General features: G+C 36.2%; 1 protein-coding gene across 3 annotated transcripts in view; it reads right to left on the reverse strand.

Moving 5' to 3' along the window:
* USH2A (usherin) overlaps positions 1-26641 on the reverse strand; it is a 388094-nt gene that overhangs the window by 181995 nt on the left and 179458 nt on the right. For all 3 annotated transcript variants that reach the window (XM_048298182.1, XM_048298180.1, XM_048298181.1), the window contains exons 33-37: positions 16893-17052; positions 16234-16405; positions 12211-12358; positions 5138-5289; positions 1248-1410 (exon numbers count right to left, since the gene is read on the reverse strand). In XM_048298182.1, the coding sequence (XP_048154139.1) occupies positions 1248-1410; positions 5138-5289; positions 12211-12358; positions 16234-16405; positions 16893-17052 (795 nt within the window). The remainder of the gene's footprint in view (positions 1-1247; positions 1411-5137; positions 5290-12210; positions 12359-16233; positions 16406-16892; positions 17053-26641) is intronic.

Here is a 26641-nt window from a genome sequence, read left to right on the forward strand (position 1 = left end):
CCTCCTCAGTGAACGTGTTTCTCCAAAGAGTGCACAAACAAGTTCATTTATAAACTACTTCACAGAGGACAGCAATTACAGCAGCTATGTTCTCTTCAGCACCAATACTGGAAGCAACAAATAGGTCTCATTCTGAGCAGAAAAGAAGAGGTGAGTTACGAAGTCATCAGTGATTAGATTCTCTATCTGTTACTGCCTTTACAATACTGATTAAATTTGCGTAGAGTACATAGAAGGATTAAATGTCATCCAAACATTATTTTCAACCACAATTTCATATTATACTCATTAGAAAACATTTTTATAGTTGCCCAATGTCAATCATGCTGTTTAAAGTGCACTAAAAATTAATGACAACATTGTTAGGTATAATTCATAAACATTACTTGTGTACAATATTTTATTATTTATTATACCTTAGAGCACACTTAATAGCTCAAATTGACATATTAAATGCTCATACTCATTTTGTGAACATTCATTTTTATTCACTGCCCAAGTATTTTACATTTATATAATTAGAGGACATGGCATTCTACTTTCAACTAAAAAATACGCACATTTTGTAATACATTTGGAAAAAATGTCCATTTACCTTCTTTAGTGCCTTAGCCTTTTACACAGGCGTGACATAGCTAACTCTGCCTGCTCTGATTTAGCAACATTTTAACCCAAGACAATATTGCTATGTTGAAGTTTAAAAGACATAAAAAAAAAAAGAAACAACCCACAACATAAACCAGTGGAAGCCAAAGAGCAACCTGCAATACAGTACGGCTTAATAAAGAACTCTTACTTGTCAGGTTTTTTTATCACATGTTGAGTCTTTTTATGATATAGAAATAAAGAGTTGGGTTTCTTTCCCTTTCTTCTTCAAATTATACCCATGATCAACCATATTATGAACAGCTCTCATGAGTGGCCTATATAAGCAAACCAACTGAAATTTTGTGAGTATAGCTTCCTTATCTGAGTGAAGGTGGCAAGATAAGACACCGTGCGTATATCTAGAGACTAAATGAGTGCAGTGAGCTTATCTTTATTTGCCAATTTATGTGTTTATACAAATGTAAAGCACCATAAATCAAACCAGCAGTTCTTAAGAATAAAATTGATAATGCTAAAACAATCAACGGCATGGGGAGAAAAAAACAAAAGTAGAAAAAATTTAGTGCTAAAGGATTTTTTTTTAAAATAAATGGAGTATCAAAGTTATCATTACACTTATTATAAAGGGAAAATTATACCTTGATCAGCATAGAAGAGACCAGAGACAAGGACTGTGTAGGTCAGTTTTCCGTTAGGTTTATTTGGGGCAAGCCATTTTAGTTGAACTTCTTTGGACCCACCAACAGTAGTAAATACATCAACCATTCCCTCAGGGGGAGCTTCCATGGTCCGAGCTTCTACCTGTAAATGCAACAGGAGATGGAAGTTTGGTGCCATAGTCACAGAGAAGGAATGAGAGATGCAAAGTTTAAAGAAAAGGTATTTATCAATCAAAAAAAAAGTAACTAACATTGTCAGTGTCCCAATTTTTAACCATGTTGCTCTCCCTTCATCTACATTTGTTTGAAGCTGTCCAGCAACTAACCTATTTTAGAGACTCCTGTAAGGAACAGGAAATAAATACTGGAAAAGAATGAGAGAGTATTTTTTTGAAAACACCATTGCACCTCATGTGGATGTATGATCTCAGTGTAAGGAAAGGAAACAGCAATAGCAGACCATGTGACTTTCTCTTTCTACATTTAAAAAGCAACTGCGAGGACCATGCATTTAAACACTGTAGTAAATTATTACAGATATTTGATAGAAAAAAATCCTTTGTGGAATATTTTCTGCTCCCTGAATTAACTTCTACATTCACCTAATAAAATTAAGTTGCAATAAAAAGTAAATCTTTAAGAGAAAATAAAATGTGAAAGAGCTGGATAATGTACTGAACATGAAATATTTGTGATATAAGTAAATAAATACCTATTCAATATTCTAGAAATTTAGTATTGAAATTTCATAACTTGTAGTCAACATTCAGTGCTATGGAACAAATTTTGCTATTATGTTATTTATGGCAACAAGTTTGTTTCTCATACATTATTTATTTGGTGTTTTCTAAGATATAAGATGGTTTCACACCTTTGTAAGTGCCTCTCAGCTGCAGGTTCATGGGAGTGCTAATAAATGCTATTTTTAATCTGCCACACCTGCTCTGTCATCTAAATAACCAAACATATTTTCTCTGTCCTTGAAACATGAATGCTGTACTTTTTAGCATGTAAAGATTGGAAAGCTTATTGTTTACACGTGGCAGACTACATCGTCGATGTGCATCAATACCTCCACATGTGCTGCTATATTTCTAGACTCTTTTATATTTAAAATAAGCCTTAAGTTGCAGTGAAGTCAACAGGATAAAGTAAGTGCTGAAAGATAAACAAATACTTCATAGATTTATTGGATCAGTGCCACATTGATTATTTGGGTATTTCAGTCAAAAACATCCTTATGTAAGGATTAGACTAAGCTGTGCTTTCTAAACAAAATAATTTCCAGTAAAGTGCTGCTAAATGCAGGTACTCCAATCAGAAACATCAGAAATGCGAAAAATTAGTAACAATTATGTTTTTCTACTGAAGAGGATTCAAAAAATCTTTAAATAATATAAATTTGTAGCAAACTGTATCACGTCCTAAGCAGTTGCAACAGCTGTATTATGTCTTTAGCTTTTTCTTTATTATGTGCTATAAAAACATATGGCACAGAAAACCTTCTTCATACTTATTTTTCTGAATATTACTTTTTACACAGTTCTGTGATACTTTCAGATGTGTTTATTAATAACTTAAATAACAAAGACTCTGCTATAATAAAACTGACACCAAATCATAGGATAGGCATAATAATGTTGGGAAAAGTACTAGCATACATTTAACTAAAACCGGAAATTTAAGTTTAATAGCAGTGGGTTGAGGTGAGAAATATTCAGCGTTGAACACTTCTGTTTATTTATATGACATTTACAGGAGCTAACACATTTCAAGACTAGCATAATTTTAGTTCTCCTGAAGTTCTCTAAAGAATCTATCAGAAGTTACACTAGTCCTTAATAATCCATTTTTTTCCCTCTTTAGAAACAAAACACCCAAACGATTAGGACAGACAAAAGCAGTATCTGGCATCTAATAGGCAGAGATCTAAAATACAGCTTTTCTTAATTTACATGTTAGCAATTTCCATCTCACTTGAAAATAAATCACAGTCACAGAAAAAAAGAAGGTCAAATAAAAACTACCTAAGCCAAATTAAAAACAAAATTTTGAAATAGAAAAACAGCTAATGCTCTCATAACTAATTAAGATCTTCAGAGCCACCTTCAGGAACATAAGCTGGACAAATTCCATATTTAGGGGAATGTCACATGATGTTCCTTAATCGATTAGGGCACATTAAGTACAAGAGCAGCAACAAAAATAGCTGGAAGCATATCAGTTTACTGCTGGGAGATGTTTCCCATACTATTTAGAGCAGAGGCAAAACATTAGGTTTCTTTTTTTTAATTTTCTTTTTTTAAGTGTTGGAGTTACTCTGTAATTGATACGAAAATCTTTTTTAAAAAATCAAATAAAGATCCAGTGCTTTAACTTCCTGGCAGCACTTAGGTGAGCCTAAATCAAGATGTACTTCAATTTCTCTGATTAGAGATGGATCACTGACTTTGGAAAACAGTTTGTGTACTGATCATGGGACGCAGATGAGTATCAGCTACAGCAACCCCTTTGAATTGTTCCAAAAGCCAAGTTATCAGTCTGTAGTTCAGTGGAAATGTGAAAAAAAGACTACTAAAAATATTTTTTTAAACCCTAACTACTGGTGCTCTGTTCTATCCTTTTGATGCCTATTTGATAGGCCAGTAGTACTGAAAACATACACGTTTCATCTGTATGCAAAGTTTGGTAAGCACTTGTCTTAAACATCACCACCAACAGAATGGATTAGGTTATTGCACATCAAGTACCTTAAAACAAGGTTTGCTTTTGGGGTATATGTGAAGCTGTAAAAAATGTACAAGAAAAACTGGCAAAAAGCCATTCAAGCTTTTAAGAGTAAATATTCTTCAAAGTAGAGCAAGCTATAAAATGTTTAATGGTTATAAAGTCTAGTTGTCTTCTGCAGATAGACAATGTTACTGGCATTTGAATGAAAGCAATCTTGGAAATAATACTGCAAATGTGACTAACAAATTATATCATAAAAATAAAACCTGGAAGTTCTTTCCTGATACAAAATACATTGCGATGGAAAAAATAGAAAGAATAACAAAAAAACCTCCCAAATCTTTCTCTTTTTGCTTCCTTTAAACCCATTTTAAAAGTCTACAAATAAAGCTGAATTAAATAAAATGTTAAATCCCAGAACAAACGCAGGCTTCTTTTTCAGTTATGCTTGAAAACAAAACCAAGCATAGCAGATATGATTCTAGTTATTCATCAGCTACAGTACTATGAAATCATACTAGATTTATCAGTTCAGCTGTATGTCTAAAAACCTTTAACAAAATAAAAAAGTCTCTGAAGGTCTGCTTTTCACATGTCAAATTTAATATTCTTGTATTCTCAAATGCTGAAAAAATGGGGTGTTATACAAGACTGTTAAAATCTGTCCAGTATAATATTTTGTTCACATACTTGCATTCAAAAGATTTATGAATTATCGTATTTTCCTTGCTCCTGTTGCCACTTCTGGCTTCTGCATTTCTCAAATTAACTTTAGTCCTTTCAGTCCAGCAGCTAGAAATTTGTCCATTACTGGAACAGTAACTCTTTCTTTATATACATCCTTATAAATCTGGTTAAAGCACACCTGCACCTTTCAAACATATTAACTCCATTTAATTTCAATAATGTGTGTTTCAGCCTCTGTTTTTGCCTTTCTTCACTGTACCTATGTTCTACTTTGGAATGCTGCCTAACAATGACCTATTGAATCTTTAACAGCTCTTAAACAGGTTTTTTTTTAAATGTCACATTTTGCCAGATGGGTTAGTACTGCCCAGAGTGAATCATCACCATTTACTCTGATATTCACTGTCATCTGACATTTATTAGACTCCCAGAATGTAAATTAAGGTACTCACCAGTGGACCCAAAGCACAACCTTTTGCAGTACATGCCTGGACTCTGAAGGAATGCAGACTCCAAGGAGCAAGCCCATAAGCATAACAACTTAGCTGTGATGAATTTTGCAGCAGAACACCATCCATGTACAATCCATAGCTAGTAATCATACCTATAAAACAATGTGAGAGCACTCAATATCTAAAAGCTACAGAGTTTAGAAGAACACTAATGCTACAGACACCCAGGCAGTAGTAGTAGTACAAGTAATAGTATTTCAAACTGTTTACAGTTGAGCAGATACTGTTTAGCATGACTGAGCATGCAAAACTCAAAAAAACCACACTCTTCCATCTCTAACTGTTGAAAATCTCACAAGTGGACTGCATCTCTTAAAACAATTACACTGTTCCAAAGACTACCCCTTAACAAACTTGTTTTTGAATGGCAGCCAACATCACCTTGGAACGAGGAAAACTGAGGCAATTCTGTTTCACAGCCTACTCTGCATATGGCTTTTCAAACAAGACATGAAGAACCATCTCACATCTTAACAGCTTTAGACCTAGAAACAAAATCTCCAATATATTTGAAATGTGGAAGGACAACCCAGGGCAGTGCTGTAACTGCAATAAATCAGTAACAAGTAATTTTGTCCCACAAAACACCTTTTTGATACTCATTCTTTATGATAACTAAATCAGAGTTTTGGCATTTTGCCAATAAAATACATACTTCATTAATTTGGGGTAGGAGTGGAGTCGTTGGAAAATTTTACCCACTTTTCTGAATGAAACCACAATATAGTAATGATTACTATTTCCTTCTCAATATGCTGTAGAAAAATTCCTGAAGTAAACTACTCCTTGCCTATTCAATCTACTGAAAGAAAAGATATTTGAGAACTCAAACATTAGCAAGATTTTCAGACAGAGGAAAGAATGGTCCTTCTTGTATAACTGGCTAATACTAACTAAAAAATTGCAAGTGATTGCTTATCTCGTTTATAAGGAATTCTAAAACTTTGCTCTTCCAAAGGTGCATGGTAGGATAACAAATCCTGTACAGAGTTTTGAATTTAATGAACTTCATTTTACAGATTTGCTTAGACTTTGGAAATTGAGCTTGCAAAGGAGCACTTTTTCTCAGGGCTATTCCTCCATCTCTCTCACTTCTAAATATTATCCCTTCTTAAAAGTTATTTCAATGAGAAATCTTAAGGCAAGTAAACACAAAGTTATAGGATTAATTTGAAGTGATTTTTGTTCAGAGAATGCCTTCTAATCTTTCCATTACAGAAAATAACTTCTATTGTAAAAATATAGCTCAGTTCAGCATTCCTTCCTTAAAACTTAATTTTTTGAAACTAGGAAGATTCAGTTTGAAATTGAAAAAAAAATTTCCCCTATACTAAATGGAGAACTGCTTTGTAAATTAAAGTGTACACCCAACTGCTTCAGCTGAGCTTCGAAGAGTTCTACTTCAGCAGATTTATAAGCTAAACCAATGCAGAGTTGAGTATGGTGAAGTGATTCACACACTCCTCAAATCTTTTCTCTTCTAGAAAAGTGAGAAGCTAAACTCAAATCAGACAGCAGAGATGTGTGCAGGAGGAGGTCCTGGAAAATCTCACACTATCAATCTTACCATATTTGACAGGCTTCCTAAAGCAAAAATCCCTTTTGGTTCTGTGTCTAGTTGCTTGTGAAGCAGTAACATAAATGGTTGATATTTTTCCTACATTAAATAAACAAATTATATATATATATGGGTATATACTTTAAAATATTTTATTTCTCTCAGAGGAAAAGTGTGAATGCTGGCAATAAGGATATGTTTTACAGGGGAAAAATGCCAAACACTGGGATACTCTAAGCACCTACTATACCTGTAGCACTAACCCCTTTAAAGTATCATAGAATAGAATCATAGAATTACTTGTGCTGGAAGGGACCTACGAGGATCATCCAAGTCCAGCCCCTGGCCCTGCACAGGACAACCCCAAAAATCAAACCACGCGCCTGACAGCATCATCCAAACACTTCTTGAACTCTCTCAGGCTGGTGCTGTGACCACTTCTCTGGGAAGCCTGTTCCTGTGTCTGAACATCCTCCGGGTGAGGAACTTTTTCCTGGTATCCAACCTAAACCTCCCCTGAGACAGCTTTATGCCATTCCCTTGGGTCCGGTCACTGGTCACCAGAGAGCACAGATCAGTGCCTGACAAATCATCATTAATTCCTTTCATACTTATGGTAACAGCATGAATCATAATGAGGTCATTTGGCATCAATGTTTTAAAGAGTGCCTAAAGCCATAGCACTGTGCTGCATCTACACTTGAGGAGCAGCTTGCTCCTCAACACTGAGCTTTTGTTAGTTCTCCCACTACTGTCAGAGAACAACCGTCTCTAAAAACCTGATCCATTTTACTTCATTTTACTTCTGCCTTTGCCTTGTAGGACACTGATGGAGAAAACTACAGTATGAAAAGAAAGAAAAAAAGTACATTTCAGAAGAAAAGGACTAATAGTCCATTTTTGAGATGTGAAGCCATTTTTCTAAATTAGGCAATAGTTATTTTTGACCATGGATAAATAACTTTGCCTCCCTATTTCACCAGTATAGGTTTCCAAAGCATATAGAGAAAAAGTTCAAAGTTGGCCCAAAGTTAACAAACTTCTTGAGACTTTCTAGATATTACTGAAGTTTACCATGCATAAAATATTTAAGACTATAGGACATTTTTGTGATTTACAAGGCTTCCTGAGCAACATGTGGTCACCATGAAAAGATGCAGTTTCTTCATAATTATGAAGTCTAGGCAGCTAGGTCAAATCTTGATTGCACTGAAGCCAAAATCTCTATTGTCTATAGTACAATTATGTTTCACTTTTGAAAAGAAATCCAAGACTGCAAATTAAACTTAAACTGAAGAAAGCTATCCAGTCTTTCTTTTCCTTCCTCCTTTCCCCTCTCTGGGTGAGGCCGTATAATGTGTCAATGATATTCAAGACACTAAAGAGGTTTTGAATCCAAAGTACTACAAGGACTTTACTCATAAGGTGCAATCTAGAGGTCAAATCTTAAGCAAACCTACTTTTACCTACATCAATTTCACTGACTACAAACACCAGTCATCTCTCATAAGCACAAGGATTTGCAGGAACAAGTACTGGCTTAGTTCGCTGAATAATTTTATAAATTAGTTTTTACTATATCTGATATTTCCCATAAAAATTCCACTGGCCTTGGAATATACAGCTTAGATTTAGACTAGGTTTTATCTATGATGTGCACACAAAGTGATGTTTTTGAGAATTGACCATCTAAGGAAAATTTTCACTGGCAAATTTTCAAGGATTTTAAAAGAGCAGATTTCAAACTATATGGCAGGATTATAATGGAAGTGCTCTGAAGAAGAGGTCATTATTTATTTAGGCCACTAGAATAATGAAAGGTCAAAACAGAATATCTGATGGCACATGATTTCACAAGCCTCTCCATACATTGCCCTCATCTAAATAGCCAATCTTACTTCTACTATCTACTCTCTACCTACACATGTGTAGAGTGGCAGAATCTGGGCCATGCCCCATCAACCATTTTATTGTTGGATTGAAAATAAGACAAAATAAAACGTCCCTATTTCAGATATATTCAACATGCCATCTTCCAAAAGTCTGGTTTTTACTTGGTATATAAATGGTATTTCTGAAGCAACTTTCAACAAAGAATTAGGTGCATAATTTCCCATTTTTCTATGAAATAATTTTTTTCTTCAAAATAATGTAAATAGGCCTTAAATTTAACAAAAAACTGTACCCCCAAAGTTCAATACCCACATCTGGATAACGTGAGCTCAGATGTTCCTGTACCTCAAAGCCTGTTTCCCCTCACTATGCCATCTTTATGAAGAAGCCATGCAGCCTTTAATCCTGTTTGCCACCTTTGGCCTCAAGGGTAGCATATTAAATCTCCTTAACTTTTTTTGCAATTCACAGCAAGCAGCTGGACCCCATATATACCACGAGAGCGTAGCAAAGGCTGTGCTGTCCAAGCCCCAGCCAGCCCACACACCCATTAGAAGCTGATAAGCCTCCTCAGCCCATGGAAATAAACAGTAGCATCTGTCATGCAGTAGCAGACGAAAGGAGGCAGGAGAGAAAGGAATGGCCCCAGAGATCTAATAAGGAGATGACAATCTATGATATGCAAATCTTTGCAATTCTGACGTTTCCACCTGAAACAAAGCCAAGCTCAGTATTTTTGAAAAGCGCTACTTATGCCTAGCAGCCTGAAACACACCAAGTTTGAATCAATTCAGTTCAAAGCAGAAAATAGTTTCTGTGTTTTTGAAAGAAAGAAAAAAACAAAACAGAAAAATCAAGAATGCACCAGTAGAATGCTGAAGTAAGAAAATTTTAGGGGACGGACCTAAGTACCTTCTGCTAGTCTTTTTCAAATTTTAGTCTTCTCAACTATAATATTTTTCAGCCTCTTACACAGTTTTAAAACAATGACACAGAGAGTGACTATAAAAGACGTGGCCACGAGGCAGCCCAAAAGATGTGTTGAGAAAGAGCAAAACAAAGTCACTGAACAATGCAAACCTTCCTGATTGAGCACTTGCTCAGTCAAAAGTTTTAGAGTTTATTTGCTGTTGGGGGTTTTTAAAATTCTTTTCAAGGAAATGGGGAAAGGATGGAAATAGAAAATTGGACAATGAGAAAACATGTTATTAGGTAAATCATAGAATAATTTAGGTTGGAAAGGACCTTGAAGGTCATTGAGCCCAACTGTTAACCCAGCACTGCTAAATCCACCACTAAACCATGCCCCAAAGTGCCACATCTATGCATCTTCTAAATACCTTTAGGGATGGTGACTCAACTACTTTCCTGGGCAGCCTGTTCCAATCCTTGGGAACCCTTTCCATGAAGAATTTTTTTCCTTATACACAATCTAAACTTCCCTGGCACAACTTGAGACCATTTCCTCTTGTCCTACTGCTTGTTACCTTGGAGAAGAGACCGACGCTGACCTGGCTGCACCCTCCTTTCAGGAGGTTTTAGAGAGTGATAAGGTCTCCCCTGAGCCTCCTTTTCTCCAGGCTAAACACCCCCAGCTCCCTCAGCTGCTCCTCATCAGACTTGTGCTCCAGACCTTTCCCCAGCTCTGCTGCCCTTCTCCAGACTCGCTCCAGCCCCTCAATGCCTTTCTTGCAGTGAGGGGCCCAGAACTGGACACAGGATTCAAGGGGTGGCCTCACCAGTGCCCAGTACAGAGGGATAATCCCTGCCCTGGTCCTGCTGGCCACATTATTGCTGATACAGGCCAGGATGCCACTGGCCTTCTTGGCCCCCTGGGCACACACCGGCTCAATTCAGTTCAGCCACTGGTGACCAGCACTCCCAGGTCCTTTTCCACTGGGCCCTTTTCCAGCCACTCTGCCCCCAACCTGTGTTGCTGCCTGGGGTTGGTGTGACCCAAGTGCAGGACCCAGCACTTGGCCTTGCTTAACCTCCTAAAATTGGCCTTGGCCCACTGATCCAGCCTGTCCAGATCCCTCTGCAGAGCCTTCCTGCCCTCCAGCAGATCAGCAATCCCATCCAATTTGGTTACATCTGCAAACTTGCTGAGGGTGCCCCAACACCCTCAGTGGTTTCCTAGCAAGCTGTTTATTGTATTAAAATGGAGAGCCAAGCTGTACATAGTAAATGCTGTAGTAACAAGATACAACACCCAAATTTAGTCATGCATCCCAACTTTTAGTTGTTTTAAAGGAAGCTTGTGGAAATTTATTTATTAAACTCTAGGTCTTTATCCTGTGCTGTTGATATGCACATATATATATATATATATATATACACACACACACACACGTATATGTTCACATTTATTTGATTAGTTAAGCCACTCTCTAAACTGTTTGGATTTTTTTCCACAATGCAAAGATAACAGGATCAGGTCCTGAGACTAACTATAAAAAAATGCCTATTTCAGTGAATATTAGTCAGACTTTAGCACTAAGCCAGATATACGACCTTCCTCCACATTTCCTCCCCTCCCATCCCTTACCCTTTCCTTTTCTCCTGCCTCCTCCCCTTTGCCACATAATCTGATGAGATTTTAGAAACAGGGTTAGAGAGTTTCTACGGGGCTAGGAAGCAAAATCTTCCACAATGACTTCCATACAAAGAACCATAAATTACCAAATACATTATTTAACAAGTGACATATTCTTACTTCTTTCTAAATTTAATGTAAGACCTTACCCAATACAATCACCACTTTTGGGGGAATCATTTAAAATGTCTTTAGTGAAGTTGAACAAGTACAATGTGCTTTATCACAACTGAAAGTGAGAAAAATCTTTCAGGACCAAATGAAATTAATGTGAAACCACTGGGAGAAATAATTATATCTTATATATTGAAATATATCAATACCATGAGCCAATGAAGAAAAACATGTCTGATACATCAAATTTAGTTATTCCTACATAGCATCCTCTGCAGTGATTTAAACTGCTACATGCATGATAATAAAATCAGAGTGAATTCCAAGGTAAATGATACTGTGCAATCCCACTAGAAAAGTAAAATCTGTCTCAAAGTTTTACTCATGGATATTTCATAATGGAAAAAATTTCTGAACAAAAGAAAGTATATTGTTTAATTTTCACAGCCATAGAAATGTAGAACTTTATGATGAGTATGCAGAACACAAATCTAATTATTATTACATATCAATTAATGTAAAAGAAATGAATGTTTTATTGGAGGGTGAAATTAACATGCTAGACTGATATTCTCCAAGAATGCCTATTCCTCAGCTCAGTTGTCCTGGAAAACATTGAACAATGAGATGCAGTACACAAGAACTATCAAAAGGGAGCACTTTTGAGCCACTGAAACCGCACGATGGGCTGAAAACCACAATCTCCCTGCTGCAGACAATGATACTATCTCAGGTATTTTATGTGCTAAAATGATCATTAAAAATTAAGCACCACATATAAGCTGCCATTTAGAATATTAATTTACCTTTACTAATCATCTTTTTAACTTGAGGCTAAAAGAGTTCACTTACCATTCGGATACTCAGGCTTAGTCCATGAGATGTTAAAGGAGTCAGATGCATATGACTGGGCTTTTGGAGCAGGAACCCCTTCTGGTGTACTCTCATCTGTTATAGCTGCACTTGCTTCACTTACTGAACACCCACCTCCAGTGCAAGCCTTAAAATATTAATCAGAACAAATAAACATGTTTCAGTGTAGTACCAATAATTTTAGCAATTATTTTTTTGCCTAAGTTTCATTATTCTTCCATACCTAAACCTAGTAAGCCTGTGATTCTCAGGTAAGACACTTATCATAGCATAGACTTGTTTACCTCTTTTCTTGAATAACAAGAGGATGTATAATAACTCATAATACTTAGTTTTTAGGCATACTATAGCTAAAATATTCCTCAGCAATTCCCAACAGCACCGAGAGCACGTGCAATTATAATAGTGAAAAACCACCCTATCATAAACCAGTATGTATTAGTTATGATTACATGTTTATGGAAAATAAAGTAAAATAATTTGTATTTCAGTTGCCAGAGAACAAAATGTCAACCATGCAATTTTTGTATTTTGCTTGGGATATGAAATAATACGTCTGAATTCAACATTCACATTTAGACATACACTTACATGAAACTTACAGGATCATCTGTGTTTTTCTGATTTGTCCATGTCCTAAAGTGGACAAGTGAATCATCAGCACAAAAAGCATAAATAACCTTGCTCTCCAGATCTTCAGGAATAAAATGTTTCTCCCAATCTATTATATATATTTTTTTAAAGGATTAGCTTTAATTTACCGTTTCCCACTGTTTTTCAAATCAGAGAGCAGTCAAACATATTTCCTATGCCCTCCAAAAGTGAATACTGACCCCAAGGGTAAAAATAAGTATTGTTTGTAAATGAGAGGCTCTTTTATACATAAAGATTGTTTTGATATCACTGGAAATGACATTCCCAATACAACTAAGGAATGACTCCATGTTCAGTCTGAACTACCAAGCAAAGATGAAAGAATGCAACCTCAGTTTTGGGAACATCCAGAAAATGGCATTTACTCTAAACATGATAATGTTTACAAAAAAACCCCCAAAATCAAAAAATGGTGTCAGTTTAGATGAATGCTCAGGTAACTATTAGCATTTTGGTAAGTACTATATTTAAGAAAATTATCCTTCCAGTAGAAGCAGAGTAAACTTTGAATGATTCCACTTCCACTGGCTTTATGAAGGAGCCAAAAAGACCAGCTCTGGAAGGCCTCTTTCGCCTTTATTTCTTACTGAGTCACTAATTAACTTCCACCAGGCCTACTTCAGCAGTGGAGGGCTTTTTCATTTAAGGGCTTGGTAACAGCAGCCTTTCCATTCATTTATTTCTTGAATATCATGCAGCTCAAATTTTGTATCTCTGAAATTTGCTGGGACATGAATTTTCTGGATCTCTAATGAATATGAGTAAAAGAGAGCTCAGCTGCATTTTATGCAGTGGGATTTTAGATCCGTGTATCCAAATGGACTGGACATCTGGCAATCCCATCCAGTGATGCTCAAAGCCATGAAAACCTACACCCAGACTGAGTTCCACTTTTGTCACTCTGAGAAACAGATTTCAGGTAAAATTTGCAAAAATACCAAAGGAACTGGACAGCCAAAGGACAGATACGAACCACATCAGATGACACCACATAGCAATGCTCCAGCCAGGACCTAAGCCAGCTTACCCACACTGCAGGGTCCTGAGGAGATACTGTCTGAATAGCTCAATCACAGAAGCACTTCAGTCATACAAGTAAGAGTGACACCCTGGCTACTAAAGGCAGCCTTTCAGCTTTCCATTTGCTTTCAGACTGGCATGGTTCACACTCACCCAGCTTAGAGCATGAAACAGAACAAAACCAAGTTCCTTTGCACTAATCCACAGAGACATGACCTTTCGTCTTCATGGCTGACTTTTGGAAAAAAGCATTAGATTTGCTTACAAAACCTGTTATATTCATTTATGAATACAATTTCTGCATATAAAATGGCAGTAATCAATTCTGAAAATTGGTAACAGCATGCAAAGATAAATATTTTCTTAACTCTATTCACTATAGTTACATTAACCTCTCATGCAAAAGTTAAAGCCAGCAGCATCTGAGGTGCTGAAAGTTCTGCTGCTGAGGCTCCTGATTTGTGTTCAAGCTGCAATTTTTGATAACTCCATTTCCCACATAAACTGAAACCAGTTTTTGAATGGATATAAATCAAAATTAATAGTAGCTGTGAGACAATGAAAATAAAAGTTTCTAGCTGATAGAATATTTCATTCTAACAAAAAAAAATAAAAGGGAATAATTTAATTATCCACTGTTGACATTTGTTTGGGGTTCTTCTATGCTAAAAAAGTTTTATTGAAATTCAGTTAAATTTATATGAAACACTAAATATTTCATTTTTTTCCAGGTGTATGCTTGATTTGAATTTTTTGTGAATTTGGTTTTTGTTGGGTTTTTTGTGTTTGGGGTTTTTTTCTTTTCCTAAAGTATAAAAGTAACATTTGGCCATGTTTAATCTTCTTAACTTGTAAATCTGTACTATTGCATTCATCTCAAACCAGTATAACAAGTACAATGGATCCAAAAGTTATAAGAAAGCTATCACACCTCAAAAATATTGGGCTTTTCATGCACTTTCAGACTTGTCATTTTCAAAGCTGCAAGGACATTTAGATCTTCTAACCCACCTATCACAGACCGCTGCATTTTATCCAGGTAAATCTGGTTATCTTTATCACCAGAAGAAGTTACAGTTTCCTACTTTCTGATTAAATGCAAATATTAAGCGGGGGATAAAAAATTAAAAAGAAATGAGAAATTAAATATAAAGAGCAAAAGGTTCCTAAAAATTTATTCGGTAACTTTTAGGAAATCTGTGCATACTGACGAAGCAAAACCAACATCCACACAACACTTCCTCCCATATCCCAAGGCAGAGCCACCAAAAGAAGCAGTCCCAGTTGCTCCCCAGATTGTAGCTGTTAATTCTTCCCTGATCCTCTCTCCTTGTGCCACCATGCACAGGAGTGCGGCAGGAGCAGAGAAGAGCTGTGGCACAGTGAAGGACAGCACAAATTCTTTTGTAAAGAATAAATAAAAAAGAAAGGCATAAAATGCTTGTTGAAGTCGTGTCTTAGTTTTGGACATGGTGCTATTATATATGCTATGCAATTTACTATGCTGAAATATCTAGGCACAAATGAATTAATTTCAACATGAATCTAAGCTTTAATTAGACTGAATATCCTTGTTTTTTTCAGGTTCAAGTCAGATCCTTATCATTACCTGAAGGTAGTTTATTTTTTGTGGTATAATATTTAGAACATTCAAGAGCATGTTAAGGAAAAATGAATGCATACCCAGTCTACATAAATGTAAATTTATTCATAATCAAGAGCAGAATATTTTTCTATGGCATTTATCAAAGCAAATATTCTTATATAGGTATTGTTATAAAATGAACTGTGTGCTTAAAACAAGGGACAATCCCCTGCTTTTATTCACATATTTTCAGGGTTTTTAGTGAGCTGAAGCTGTTCTATTTCATCACAAAATAAAACCAGTAATAAAGAAATGCAATGAAAACACAAATGTCTTAAAATGTTTTGAATTTGCTATTTCCTTCTACATACAGATTTTAAGATGAAAGAACAAATTGCCATGGTACAAAATATGAAAGTTTAACAGTTTTAAATACATTCAATGTTTTCTTGTAAGTTGGGTCCAAGGAGACATTTTTAAAGCATGTCATGTATTTCTGCTCAACTCTTTATTAGTTACCCAACTTATCCTTGAAGAAAACATGTATTTAAATGACATACACATTTTTGTGAGTCTGTTTTGAAACAAAAACAGGGTTTTTGTTCAGGGTGGCTCATTCACCTTAGCTTCAGAAAGAAGAGGCTAAACAAAGTGGACACAGGAACCGCTAAATATTAAGATGCTAACAAAGTCAGAATAATTTTCACCATTTTACACCTCTACTACACATCTTTAAAACTTACAGCTAGTTTTATGAGGTATTCAGTACCCGGGAAAAGCTGTGGAATAGTAAAATCCAGAAAAAGTTCTGTGCTGTTATAGATTACATTCCACTTGGTAAAATTCTGCTCATTGGTGGCCATATAAATTATATAGCGATCTAGGATTCCATTTACTTCTACTGGCTCTTTCCATCTGCAAATAAAAGCAAAATATGATGAAGACCAGAACAAATAAAGATTCAGACCACGCTGAAAAATGTAAGGCTTTGTTTAGGGGACTTCATGGGGTTTATTTTGAGAATCTGAAAAATGCAGTTGTGCAATCATAAAAATAAATCTAAGCCATACCTCTAATGCAGTATTTGTACTCAATAGATAAATGATTACACACAAAGCAGGGGCTACAAAAGGGGCATATCACCAGAACATTTTCTGCACTGAAGTTTGCAGAGGCTATGCCCATATGTAGGTTATACTGATTGCGTAAAGACAAAATGGAAATTAAGTTGGCAAGTGATAATCAGAAGGTTCACAGAACCACTAAACTAATCACTTCTATGCATTTAATCATAATAAATTTAATTTTATGTCACAAACCCTTCCCCTGATTGAACTCACTGGAATTCTTGAATAAACTGATGCACTATTGTGTTGTCAGGAAAGAAGAAATCCTTACTTACTGTACATGTATTGTTCTAGAATCCAAAACCGTCAGGAGCGGGGCATCTACGTGAGCTGGTGGCAGCTGTGCTGTAAACAAGGTGACCTGGGAGCTGTTTGTACAGCCAGCAAGCGTGCACGCAGTGAGCAGGAACTGGTGCGGCGTGAAAACTGCCAAATCTAGGGCAAAAGAAGAAGAGGAATTTATTTGGTATATTCATTTTACCTTGTTTTTCTGTAGCTTTCAGAAACTAGTGAGTTCAGACAATCAAGAGGAAGGGGGACCTGTATCTCTTCAATGTTTCAGGTTTGCCCCAGAGGAGTGAATAGGTACTGGTTCTTTAATAGTAGATAACTGCAAATTGGGACTACTAATAGATCTGTGGGGTGTGCTTTGGTTGAGACAACCCCACTGTACTCCATTTACACCAGAATGTACACCAACCAACCAACCAAATAGAAGTTAGCTTTTTAGGTGCTACATACTCCATCAATTTGCTACAGTGGCAAATGAACACCTTTGAGATGATTAAATCAAATCAAATTAAATTAATGGAAAAACAAGTACAGATTCATTAACACAGATGGATTATTATTTTTTTTAATGTGCTGTATGAAACATGAATGCCAAGCATCGATACATACAACGATTCACTCCATGCAGATTTCACTACAAGTATGAACATGAAGTAAGCTCACTGTTGCAACCACTCATACTAACCCCTTAGCTCTCTGCCTGTTTGTCTTCAGGTGCTCAAACATCAATCAATCATAAAATATATTTCAGTAAAGACAATCCATCTAATGCTAGAGCAAAACAACTGTTCAATGGTTGTTAATTATGAAGCTATCTTGAGTTTCAATTACTGCAGAAAATGGTGAATAAAATGCAGCATTTTTTCTGAATAAATATTCCAAAAGATCATATATTCTTCCCTACACTAATAAAGGAATGTTTGATAGAAAAATTGTAGCATGAAAGTAATGCAGACATAATTTTCTAATATTTTCCTTTTTCTTTCTTCATTAAAATACAAATCATAGACTTGAACAAGCAAATCCTTTAAGAAGAAATTTACAGTTGAGGTTTTGGCAACAGTATAAGGTAAAATGTTTGTTCAACAGACACACCTTTTCAGTATGCCAGAAAAGATCTGTGTTTTCATAAGACAAAAGAAATAGTAGTTTTTTCAGAGCGCAATAGTATCAAACTATAATTTTGTACAAAACTATTTGTGAGCACAAATTAAAAAATTGCAGTTGGATGACAAAGACATCACCAACGCAGAGATGTTGTAGACCCAACCTCTCTCTCATTAGTTTTCCCCTCATATAACACCTCCAGTCCCTGCAGGAACGGAATTTCTTCTGATTTGCTCCACTCTGCATAAGGAGAGAATGAACTTGTGCATTTTTATTGAAAATACTGCATCACTCAGCGGTATTGTTCTATGGAGCACATGGCAAAGTGTGAGTTAAAAAAAATGCCGCAGCTAAAAAAAAAAATCATCAAGTGAATGCCTGTAACAGTGACATGTTTAATCAACATAATGGGACTGATTCTACCAGGGTTAAGCAGTGCTTAAGTCAGTGAGAGGGGGAAAGCACACTCCAGAGCAGGTGCTCAAGCTGGCTCAGCATGCAGGGAAACTCCACATACTGCCCTGGCTGTATTGCCTTCATTAGTGTACACCTCCCCAGGTCCCTTATTCCCTGCAGCTGCCATAAGAGAAGCCAGAAAAAGTGCAGATAGAGCTGAAAGTCTGTGACACAAATATCAGACATTCCATGTTGTGAGTGGGCAAACAAGTGACCAGAAGGATTTTACTTTCAGCAATCCTAAAATGAACAGATGAAAGAATTCATGGAACCTGTGTAATTCATAACCTGGTAGATACTGAACGTACATTCTTCTTCCAAAGTTGAAACTATATGGTAGGGCTTCACTTAGAAGGGTGAATACAACCCAAGGGAAGAGAAAAGAAAAAGTTGATTTCTCCTTTTCCATTTGTTCACAGTGGATCACTCTTTTCCTTGTCAGAGAGGGGTGTTTTTCTCTCCTTTAAGGAAAACTCCACATCTGGAACTACTATTTCTTAAAAAGGTAGCTTGTACTGAAACCCTGATTTGAAGCAGACTGTAGCTGATGAGACTACTGGCAGGCATAAGTTTCTGGAAATACCTTGTGTAATTTGAAGAGGGAAGAACTTTATCAAGGACTAAGAGAATGGAAGATGGAAAAATGTTTTATTTCCCCCCCTGAAAAAAACAATTGACTGTAAGTTACCTTGTGTGTCTCAGTACCAAGATTGGAAAAAGCAAAAAGACAAGACAGGGAAACATGTTAAGTTTTAAAATAACAGGAATAGCAACGAATGGAAACACAGCACATATGAGCACAGAAATCCTTAGGGATCAGCTAATAAGCATACTGAAAGGGGAGGGAAGGATAGGAGAGTTCAAAAAATAGTTGAAATATAAAAAAAAAAATTTAAAAGCAACATGTCATCAGAATCAAAGAAAATCTTTATTCCTCATCTTGATTTACTAACACCAAAGTATTTTGACTACTAAATAGAAAGTTTCCATGGAATCTCAAAGATTTAGGTGGGATAAGGGCTAAAAAGAAAAATTATGTTTGTGTAAGCAGAAGAAGAACACAAAGAAATTCAAGGCTTAGCAATGTCATTCAAGGTAGGAGCTTTGCAATCATTAAAATCTCACCATAGACTTCAAGGTTTGGATGAGCCAGAAAATACAGGGTAGGCAGTATTTCTAAAAGGTTAGAAGCAGACTGACAAACTAAACATTAAAAATTATATTACATCATAATCAATACAATTATTCATCACAATCTAATTTGGCAGATATTTTCCTATTTCAAGTTCAAAGTGTTTCATAACGGATCACTGGATTCAAACAGCTACAGATACAAACATGAATTTGAAAGAGGGAGGAGGTTCTTAAAACTACAAAGCCACTGTTTGTCAAGGTCCTCTAGCAACAATGCCTTGCTTTCCATTTGCTTGATTGCATGATTTGCATAAGATCAAATGTAGGCAATTGTGGACATGAAAAACAGATCGCTCTCAAACACATTAGAAACGGATCCACAAGCATTATGTGGAAACATGTTACAAGAAAATGCACCCCCATGCATGCAAAACTCAGTGATTAATGTCAAACAAACTATAATTTACAATATAGGGTGTGAATTATATGTTATTTTACAATTGATTTCATGTTGTTGCTGGAAGAATTTCACTGATCTCAATTTACAAGATGAACCCAGTAAGGACACAATTACTACTTTTAAACCTACAACAAAGCCTGAATTTTTTTTCTCATAAATTTGCTTGATCAGGTTATAGTCCAATCTGTTCCACAATTCCAGTTCCCTAAGTTAATTTAAAGATCAAATGTTTCTTATTTCAATATTCCAATAACTACTCATGGAAACCACTTATTTCTTATCAATATAAAGCTAAACCTAGAAATTATAGAAGTTCACTGATGAAAAAAACCCCTAAATTCAGGATTCGGTCTTGTTCTCATTTTTAGACTCAGAAGAGCAGAAATCACTAAAGAACAAAGAAAAAGATCGTTTTTTGAGGGTACAAGATTTCTTCAAGTCATCCTATTAAAGTAGAAGGTAGACAGAAAAGTAATTCTGCATTTTTCGTGCCAAAAACAGAGCAAAGGAAGAAAGCTAAAATAAAATCCCACATCTCTATTTTAAACCCATGACTTACTTTCCCCAAAGAAAAAGGTGGAGCAGAGGGAGAGGAAGGATCAACTTGCCTTTTTATCTCTTTGACCTCAGAGGCAACACAAACAAACTAAATTATTTTCTATCTCATGCATCAGGAAGATAATTGTGAACTATAGTGACTATCATTAAAATTGATATTTGCATACCACTACTTATGACATTTGTGGGGTGTGTGGAACTTCCCACACTAACCAACTATAGTGGTTGGTATTCCATCAGTTTCTAATAACCACCTGCATAAGTCCTGAGAGCACAATCAATGCATGAGACAGAAAGAATAAAGAATGACCCTGTTTGCATGGTCAATAAGAACACTCACTTTGCTTTGATGAGATTTAATGGGCAGTCATTGAAAGATAATATGCAACACTACAGTGCCACTCTTAGCATGGAATTTGAGAGATGTTACTAAAATAGAGTACAAAAACATAATTAGTACAGTCCAAAAAAAAAAACCAAACCCAACCAAAAATCAGAGATTTAACAAAACATGAGCTTTACCATTTAGTTGTCAGAATACATCCTAGTTCAAAAACACCACAGTAGTAATAGCTACAATATATTAATTTATCTTTAACACTCATATTTTATATTCAGACTTACTGCAAGAGAGCCACACACCCTCTTTGTTCCCCTCTTCCACCCTATTTCCACTCTCCCTGGTTTCAGGCAGCTACTGTAAGGACCAGAAATGGCAACGTCCTGTCCTGGTGAACACTCACATGACTTGGGCAAGGAATCCCACACAGTTTCTCTCAGGAAAATAATTGAGACCATAGTTATCCCATTGCTATAGTCAAAGGAAAATGATACAGCAACACTGTAGCAAGGGACTGTTAGCAGCACAACAACAAAAACCTGCTGAGAGAATAAGAAAATTAAAAAACTTCCAAAGAATTCCAATCAACACGTAGTTTATGTAGGTACACTGTACAAACGCTTCAGGTCATTACTCACATCCTTACTCTGTTCTCTCATCTTCTTTCTCACAATCTATTAACTCATAGTTACTTAATATTTAATTAGAAGATAAACTCCTTGTGACCGTAAATCTGCATCACCAAATACAACCATGGCCCCTTCTGATTTCTATGCACCAAAAAAAATCCCAAACATCTAATTCATATGCTAAGTGACAAGGTCCACATAATCAGGCTTCCTCCATCAGACACCACTAGCAGTTCTCTGCCTTCCACCATTTCCTGAAAGCAAGCAACAAGTCATATTTAACTTTTAGTACAGTATATCATGCTTGCTTTATTTATAAAGCACCAATCACATAATTATATTGACTCTCAAAGAGCCATCACTAATGTACAACTTTGTCTGGAAGGGTATTACACTAATGCTGCATCATTTCATAGATTTGCAAACCCCACACCATACCCATCACTTCCTTGAAAATATTTCAGAAAAAAACAAGGTATCACAAATGACACCCCTTAGGTACTTCAGGCAACTCAATCAACAGGAAGAAAGTGCTCATGTACCTAATTGCATAAATTAGCAATGGATGGCCTTTCACGTGTGCAACTGGCCCTTTAATTGAAGAAAACAGCTGTCTTCCAAGATACTAGCAAATTCTACAATATTAATTAACAACTAAGAATGCTTATGTGATTCTGTGATGTGACAAAATTTAAAAACTTTTGTGAAGCCATTGAAAACAATCACAAGTAACAAAGAGAAACAAATAAACCCAGGGTCACAAATAACTGTTTTCAGAAAGCAACATAAGCTGTTGTTCTGCTCTAAGAACAACAGCAAAGACTTTGACACGATGGCACATGGACAAAATAACTTGGCTTCCAGCTGGCCAGCAAATGCTGATGTTTTTTAGAAAACTATTTGTTCAGCAGTAAACATCTCTGGTTTTCCAAATTACTTGTAAAGGAAAAAATTCTTTACTGTGAGGGTGGCAAGATGCTTGAACACATTGCCCAGAGAAGCTGTGGATACCCCAACCCTGAAGTGCTCAAGGCTAGGCTGGACAGAGCTCTGAGCAACCTGGTCTAGTGAGAGGTGACCCTGCCCACAGCAGGTCCCTTCCAACCCAGGCCATTCTATGACTCTATGAAATCCTCATTCCTTTTGAGACCTCTACACTTCAGAAGAATTCAGGGAACTTCCAGGTCCCATCTTAGGAAATAAAAAGCATAGCACAAAAACATTAAACATATGGAAGCATGAAAACATAACAGTTACGTATTGGACTGTGCAAGAGTTATATTCAAGAAGAAAAACCCTTTGGCACAACTGTGAAACAAAATGATCTTTCATCATTTCAGTTTGAAATGATTTCAAGAAATTAGTAAAGATTTTACATGCCTGAAAATGGTTCCACTGTTGGAAAAGGGACAGCTCTGAAGTACATTAAGGCTTTTAAAGATAATTATGTTTTAACAGCAAAGATTATCAAGTTTGTTTGCCTTCACATTTAGTAACAGTGTCCCTTGGTTATGCTCTTACACCCTTAATTGTTGCACAGAAAAACTTTCTGCCATTTATTGTCCCAAAGTCTTGTACTTCTTTAAGCCAAAAGTCATCCCTCAAAAGTTAGGTTTCATCCTGACCAGTTCACAGGACCACATAAACCATTCTTGATTGTGTTTCATTGTTCCTTTTTATTTTAGTAAAACTATTTTAGTTTTAACCTTCCTTAGATAGGTACACATTTTTTATTTACACATTATTCCTATGCCTATTATTCCTATCTCATCGTAAAAGCTGGAAAGCAAGGATTCCAGTCTTTTATTTTAAAGCCACATCCCTGAGATAGCTGCTATGGGAACATTTTCCAGGCTGTTCTTACTCTCCAGTTAGGACACACTAGCTTGAAATCCCAAAGGTGCTCAGCTGAAGAGAACTCAAATCACGAGGAGTGCTCCACACCACATGGTTTAGAAAAAGCAGAAGGGACACATCAGAGAACACTTAAACTTCTCTTCAGACTTTAGCACCAACTAATGCACCTCATTGCTTGTGTGACTCTAAAGACATGTCATGTCACTGACCACAGAAGAATCGTGGTGCTCCTTGGAACCCTCCTTCCCATAACATTCCTGATATGTTTTCCTCTGACCCATCAGCATTAGTCACCATCAGAAAAATATGGAGGCGTTTTGGGAGGTTTTTCAAAAGCTTCTCCTGCTGCCAAAATGACAGAGCCAGTCAGTCAGTGCAAACATTCAGTATCAAATGAACCTAACAAACTTCCAGGTTACATCTTTGCTTACTAGAATTAAAAACATTCACCGCCTCCCTAGTTTACTTCAATTGTAGAAGCTGGACAAATAAAGTGAGTTTGAAGGTCAGAGGGGGAGAAAACAGAAAGAAGACAAAGCACATTAATTTTTACCAGGCACATGAAGAGAAGTAATTGTGGTCAATAACGTTAGCTTAGTTTTATGTCCCTCTTTGTCATTTCTTTATACATCATATGGAATGAAGATTTTAAGATTTAAATGAAAATTTCCATTCATGAATGCTTCCAATCCAGTCTGTATTTCTTATATATGCAACTGTATTTCTTATTTCAGCTTAAATAGAGTTATGTTAGTATACATCATAAGAACCATAATGTCTCAGTCAATGCTGAGCCCAAAATGGGAAAAAGGAAGAAAGAGTGGTTTGACCATTTTACTTCTGTATTGCTTCAGCTTTATATTCACAACTGGAAAATATATTTACACTAGGCAAACACATTGCAAATTTGAATCTCAGATACCTGCTTCTATAAAAATGGAACTACTCTGGATTCACATTAGCATGACCAAGAACCCTTAGGCTCACGAGCAGAAGTACATCCCGTATTCCCAAGTAATTCCAATCTTGCTGCAGTAGGAGAAACAAAATTCAGACCTACCTAACATTTGGTGCTGAGGTAATTGTAGAGAACAAGAAAAGTGCCAGGCTGCCACTTTCAGAACCCACTGAAGAACACTATATGAACGTGCTGCTGTGGCAAGTAAGATGTGGTTATATATGAATATATGGTAAGCAACAGCAACTATTACTATCTGTTTTATATAAATCAACAGTGCAGTCTCATCTGGAGCAGCATAGACTACAGAGTGCAGAAATAAAGTCTGTCTGGAAAACAGCAGTGAGAGAGCACAGACTTACAAACACGTTGTTAGAAAGAGAGGCTGCAAAAACAACCTCAGAGAAGGAAACAAAGGAGACACACCATACAGGGGTATAAGACAGTAAGTGCTACACAGAAAAGCAATTAGGATGCTCTATTCCCATGAATTCCCATTCAATAATAGAGGGGGAGGGGGGAGGAAGGGAGGGAGAAAGGACATGTAATAAATTCAGAAAGTGGAATTTTCAGAGAAACCCACCCCACCTAAAATCATGAAACATCTACTACTGCTGACAAGAAGATTCAGGTTTATTTTCATAAATCAAACTTGGGGGGAGAAACATTAAGTATCAATAAAATGTTTTTAAAATTATTTATGTAAGCATCACCATAATTTGCAAATCTTGCAAGATTTCTATACTTCTCTCTTTGTATCTGAGACAACTTAGAACTCGTTAACACTGTATTTATTTTTATATAAGTTTTTCCGCCAAGCAAAGGAAAAGAGGGATGGGATCAAAGAAATTAATTTCCAAAATTAATTAATTAATTTTGATAAAAATTAGACAACTTTACTTGTAGATTTTTCTTACTAGGATTTAGTATGCATACCAAATTATAAAATACCATTTTAATGCCAAAACAATTGTCTTAATAAACAAAAGCAAATTCACCAAACAAGCAGAAGCTTCAGAGAGAACACTCAACACTAGAAATTGGAACCTAAACAAGAAAACTACAAGAAGGGCTCTTTGAACTGCCATCAACTACAAGTTGATTCAATAAGTGATTTATAGGTTGCGAGTTTTATTTAGCAATCTATGCATTTTACATCCATGGTGAGTAACTTTTTTCACCATTTTGTGTAGTCCCAGGCATGTGAGATGATTAGAGAACAACTCTCACCATCCAGGCAAGCCATCATGAGATTTAAGAGTTTCTGTAGAAGAGATACTACCACCTTCCTAGGACCAGAACAGCTCTGTATTCCTGAATTATAGTCAGAGGATAAAGGAGTTTGCCAAAGCATTACTGTAGTGCTGGAACAGGGATAGTGGGAGGACTCAGCTTCTGAGCACTGCTCCTAAACAAGACAATTTATAGCAAGTTAAATCTGTTGCAAGACTACAAAAGCTGAGCTAGTTTTCCGCTGACCACAAAATAAGCAGCATAGTAAAACATACTGTATTTCTATCTGTCCTTCTCTCTCCTTACCAGAACAAGCAGCCCAAGCGGTAGAGTCATTAATATGGTCAACACGTGGTTGGGCAAAATTATTTGGATTCCTTTGTTTTGGGTTTTTGTTTTGTTTCATTTCATATTTATTTTCAAAACACACACACACAGAAACAAAGGCAAAAAAATGAAAGCCCAAAGTTTTTTTCAACTTGACATGTTGCACTACCCAGTTATGGCATGTAGTGTCAGTAATGTCATCAGATAACATAACTGCCACAATCTGATGTGATGCATTAAACTGGGATTACCAGAATAAATCATGTTTGTGGGTGCACAGATCACAGGTGGTGCAGTCAGCTGCTCTGTATTATGGCATATCTATAGGATGTGAAGATTAGGATATAATGTCCAGAGGCTTGTTCTCATTTGTGAAGTGCTTTGCAACCATAAGTCAATAGTAAGGAGCCACAAAACAGTTATAATGGCATAAACCATCATCAGGGAAAAATACAAATCGATCAGTGCCAGCGATATAAAAGGGAGATCCTGCATCTGTCCCTAGTCTCATAAATTCAGTGGTTGTTGCAGGCTTTTCCTCTGTCCCACGTGTACTTTATTAACAACAGTAACTATCATAAATAATAATAATGCAGAGTAGTTTATTTCAAGATGAATGCTCTTCTTATTATCTGTTGATCCTATACCTTATTTCTTACATCGTGTCTGTGTTC

Source organism: Corvus hawaiiensis, chromosome 3 (genome assembly GCF_020740725.1).
Source record: "Corvus hawaiiensis isolate bCorHaw1 chromosome 3, bCorHaw1.pri.cur, whole genome shotgun sequence".
NCBI classification, from domain to species: Eukaryota; Metazoa; Chordata; class Aves; order Passeriformes; family Corvidae; genus Corvus; species Corvus hawaiiensis.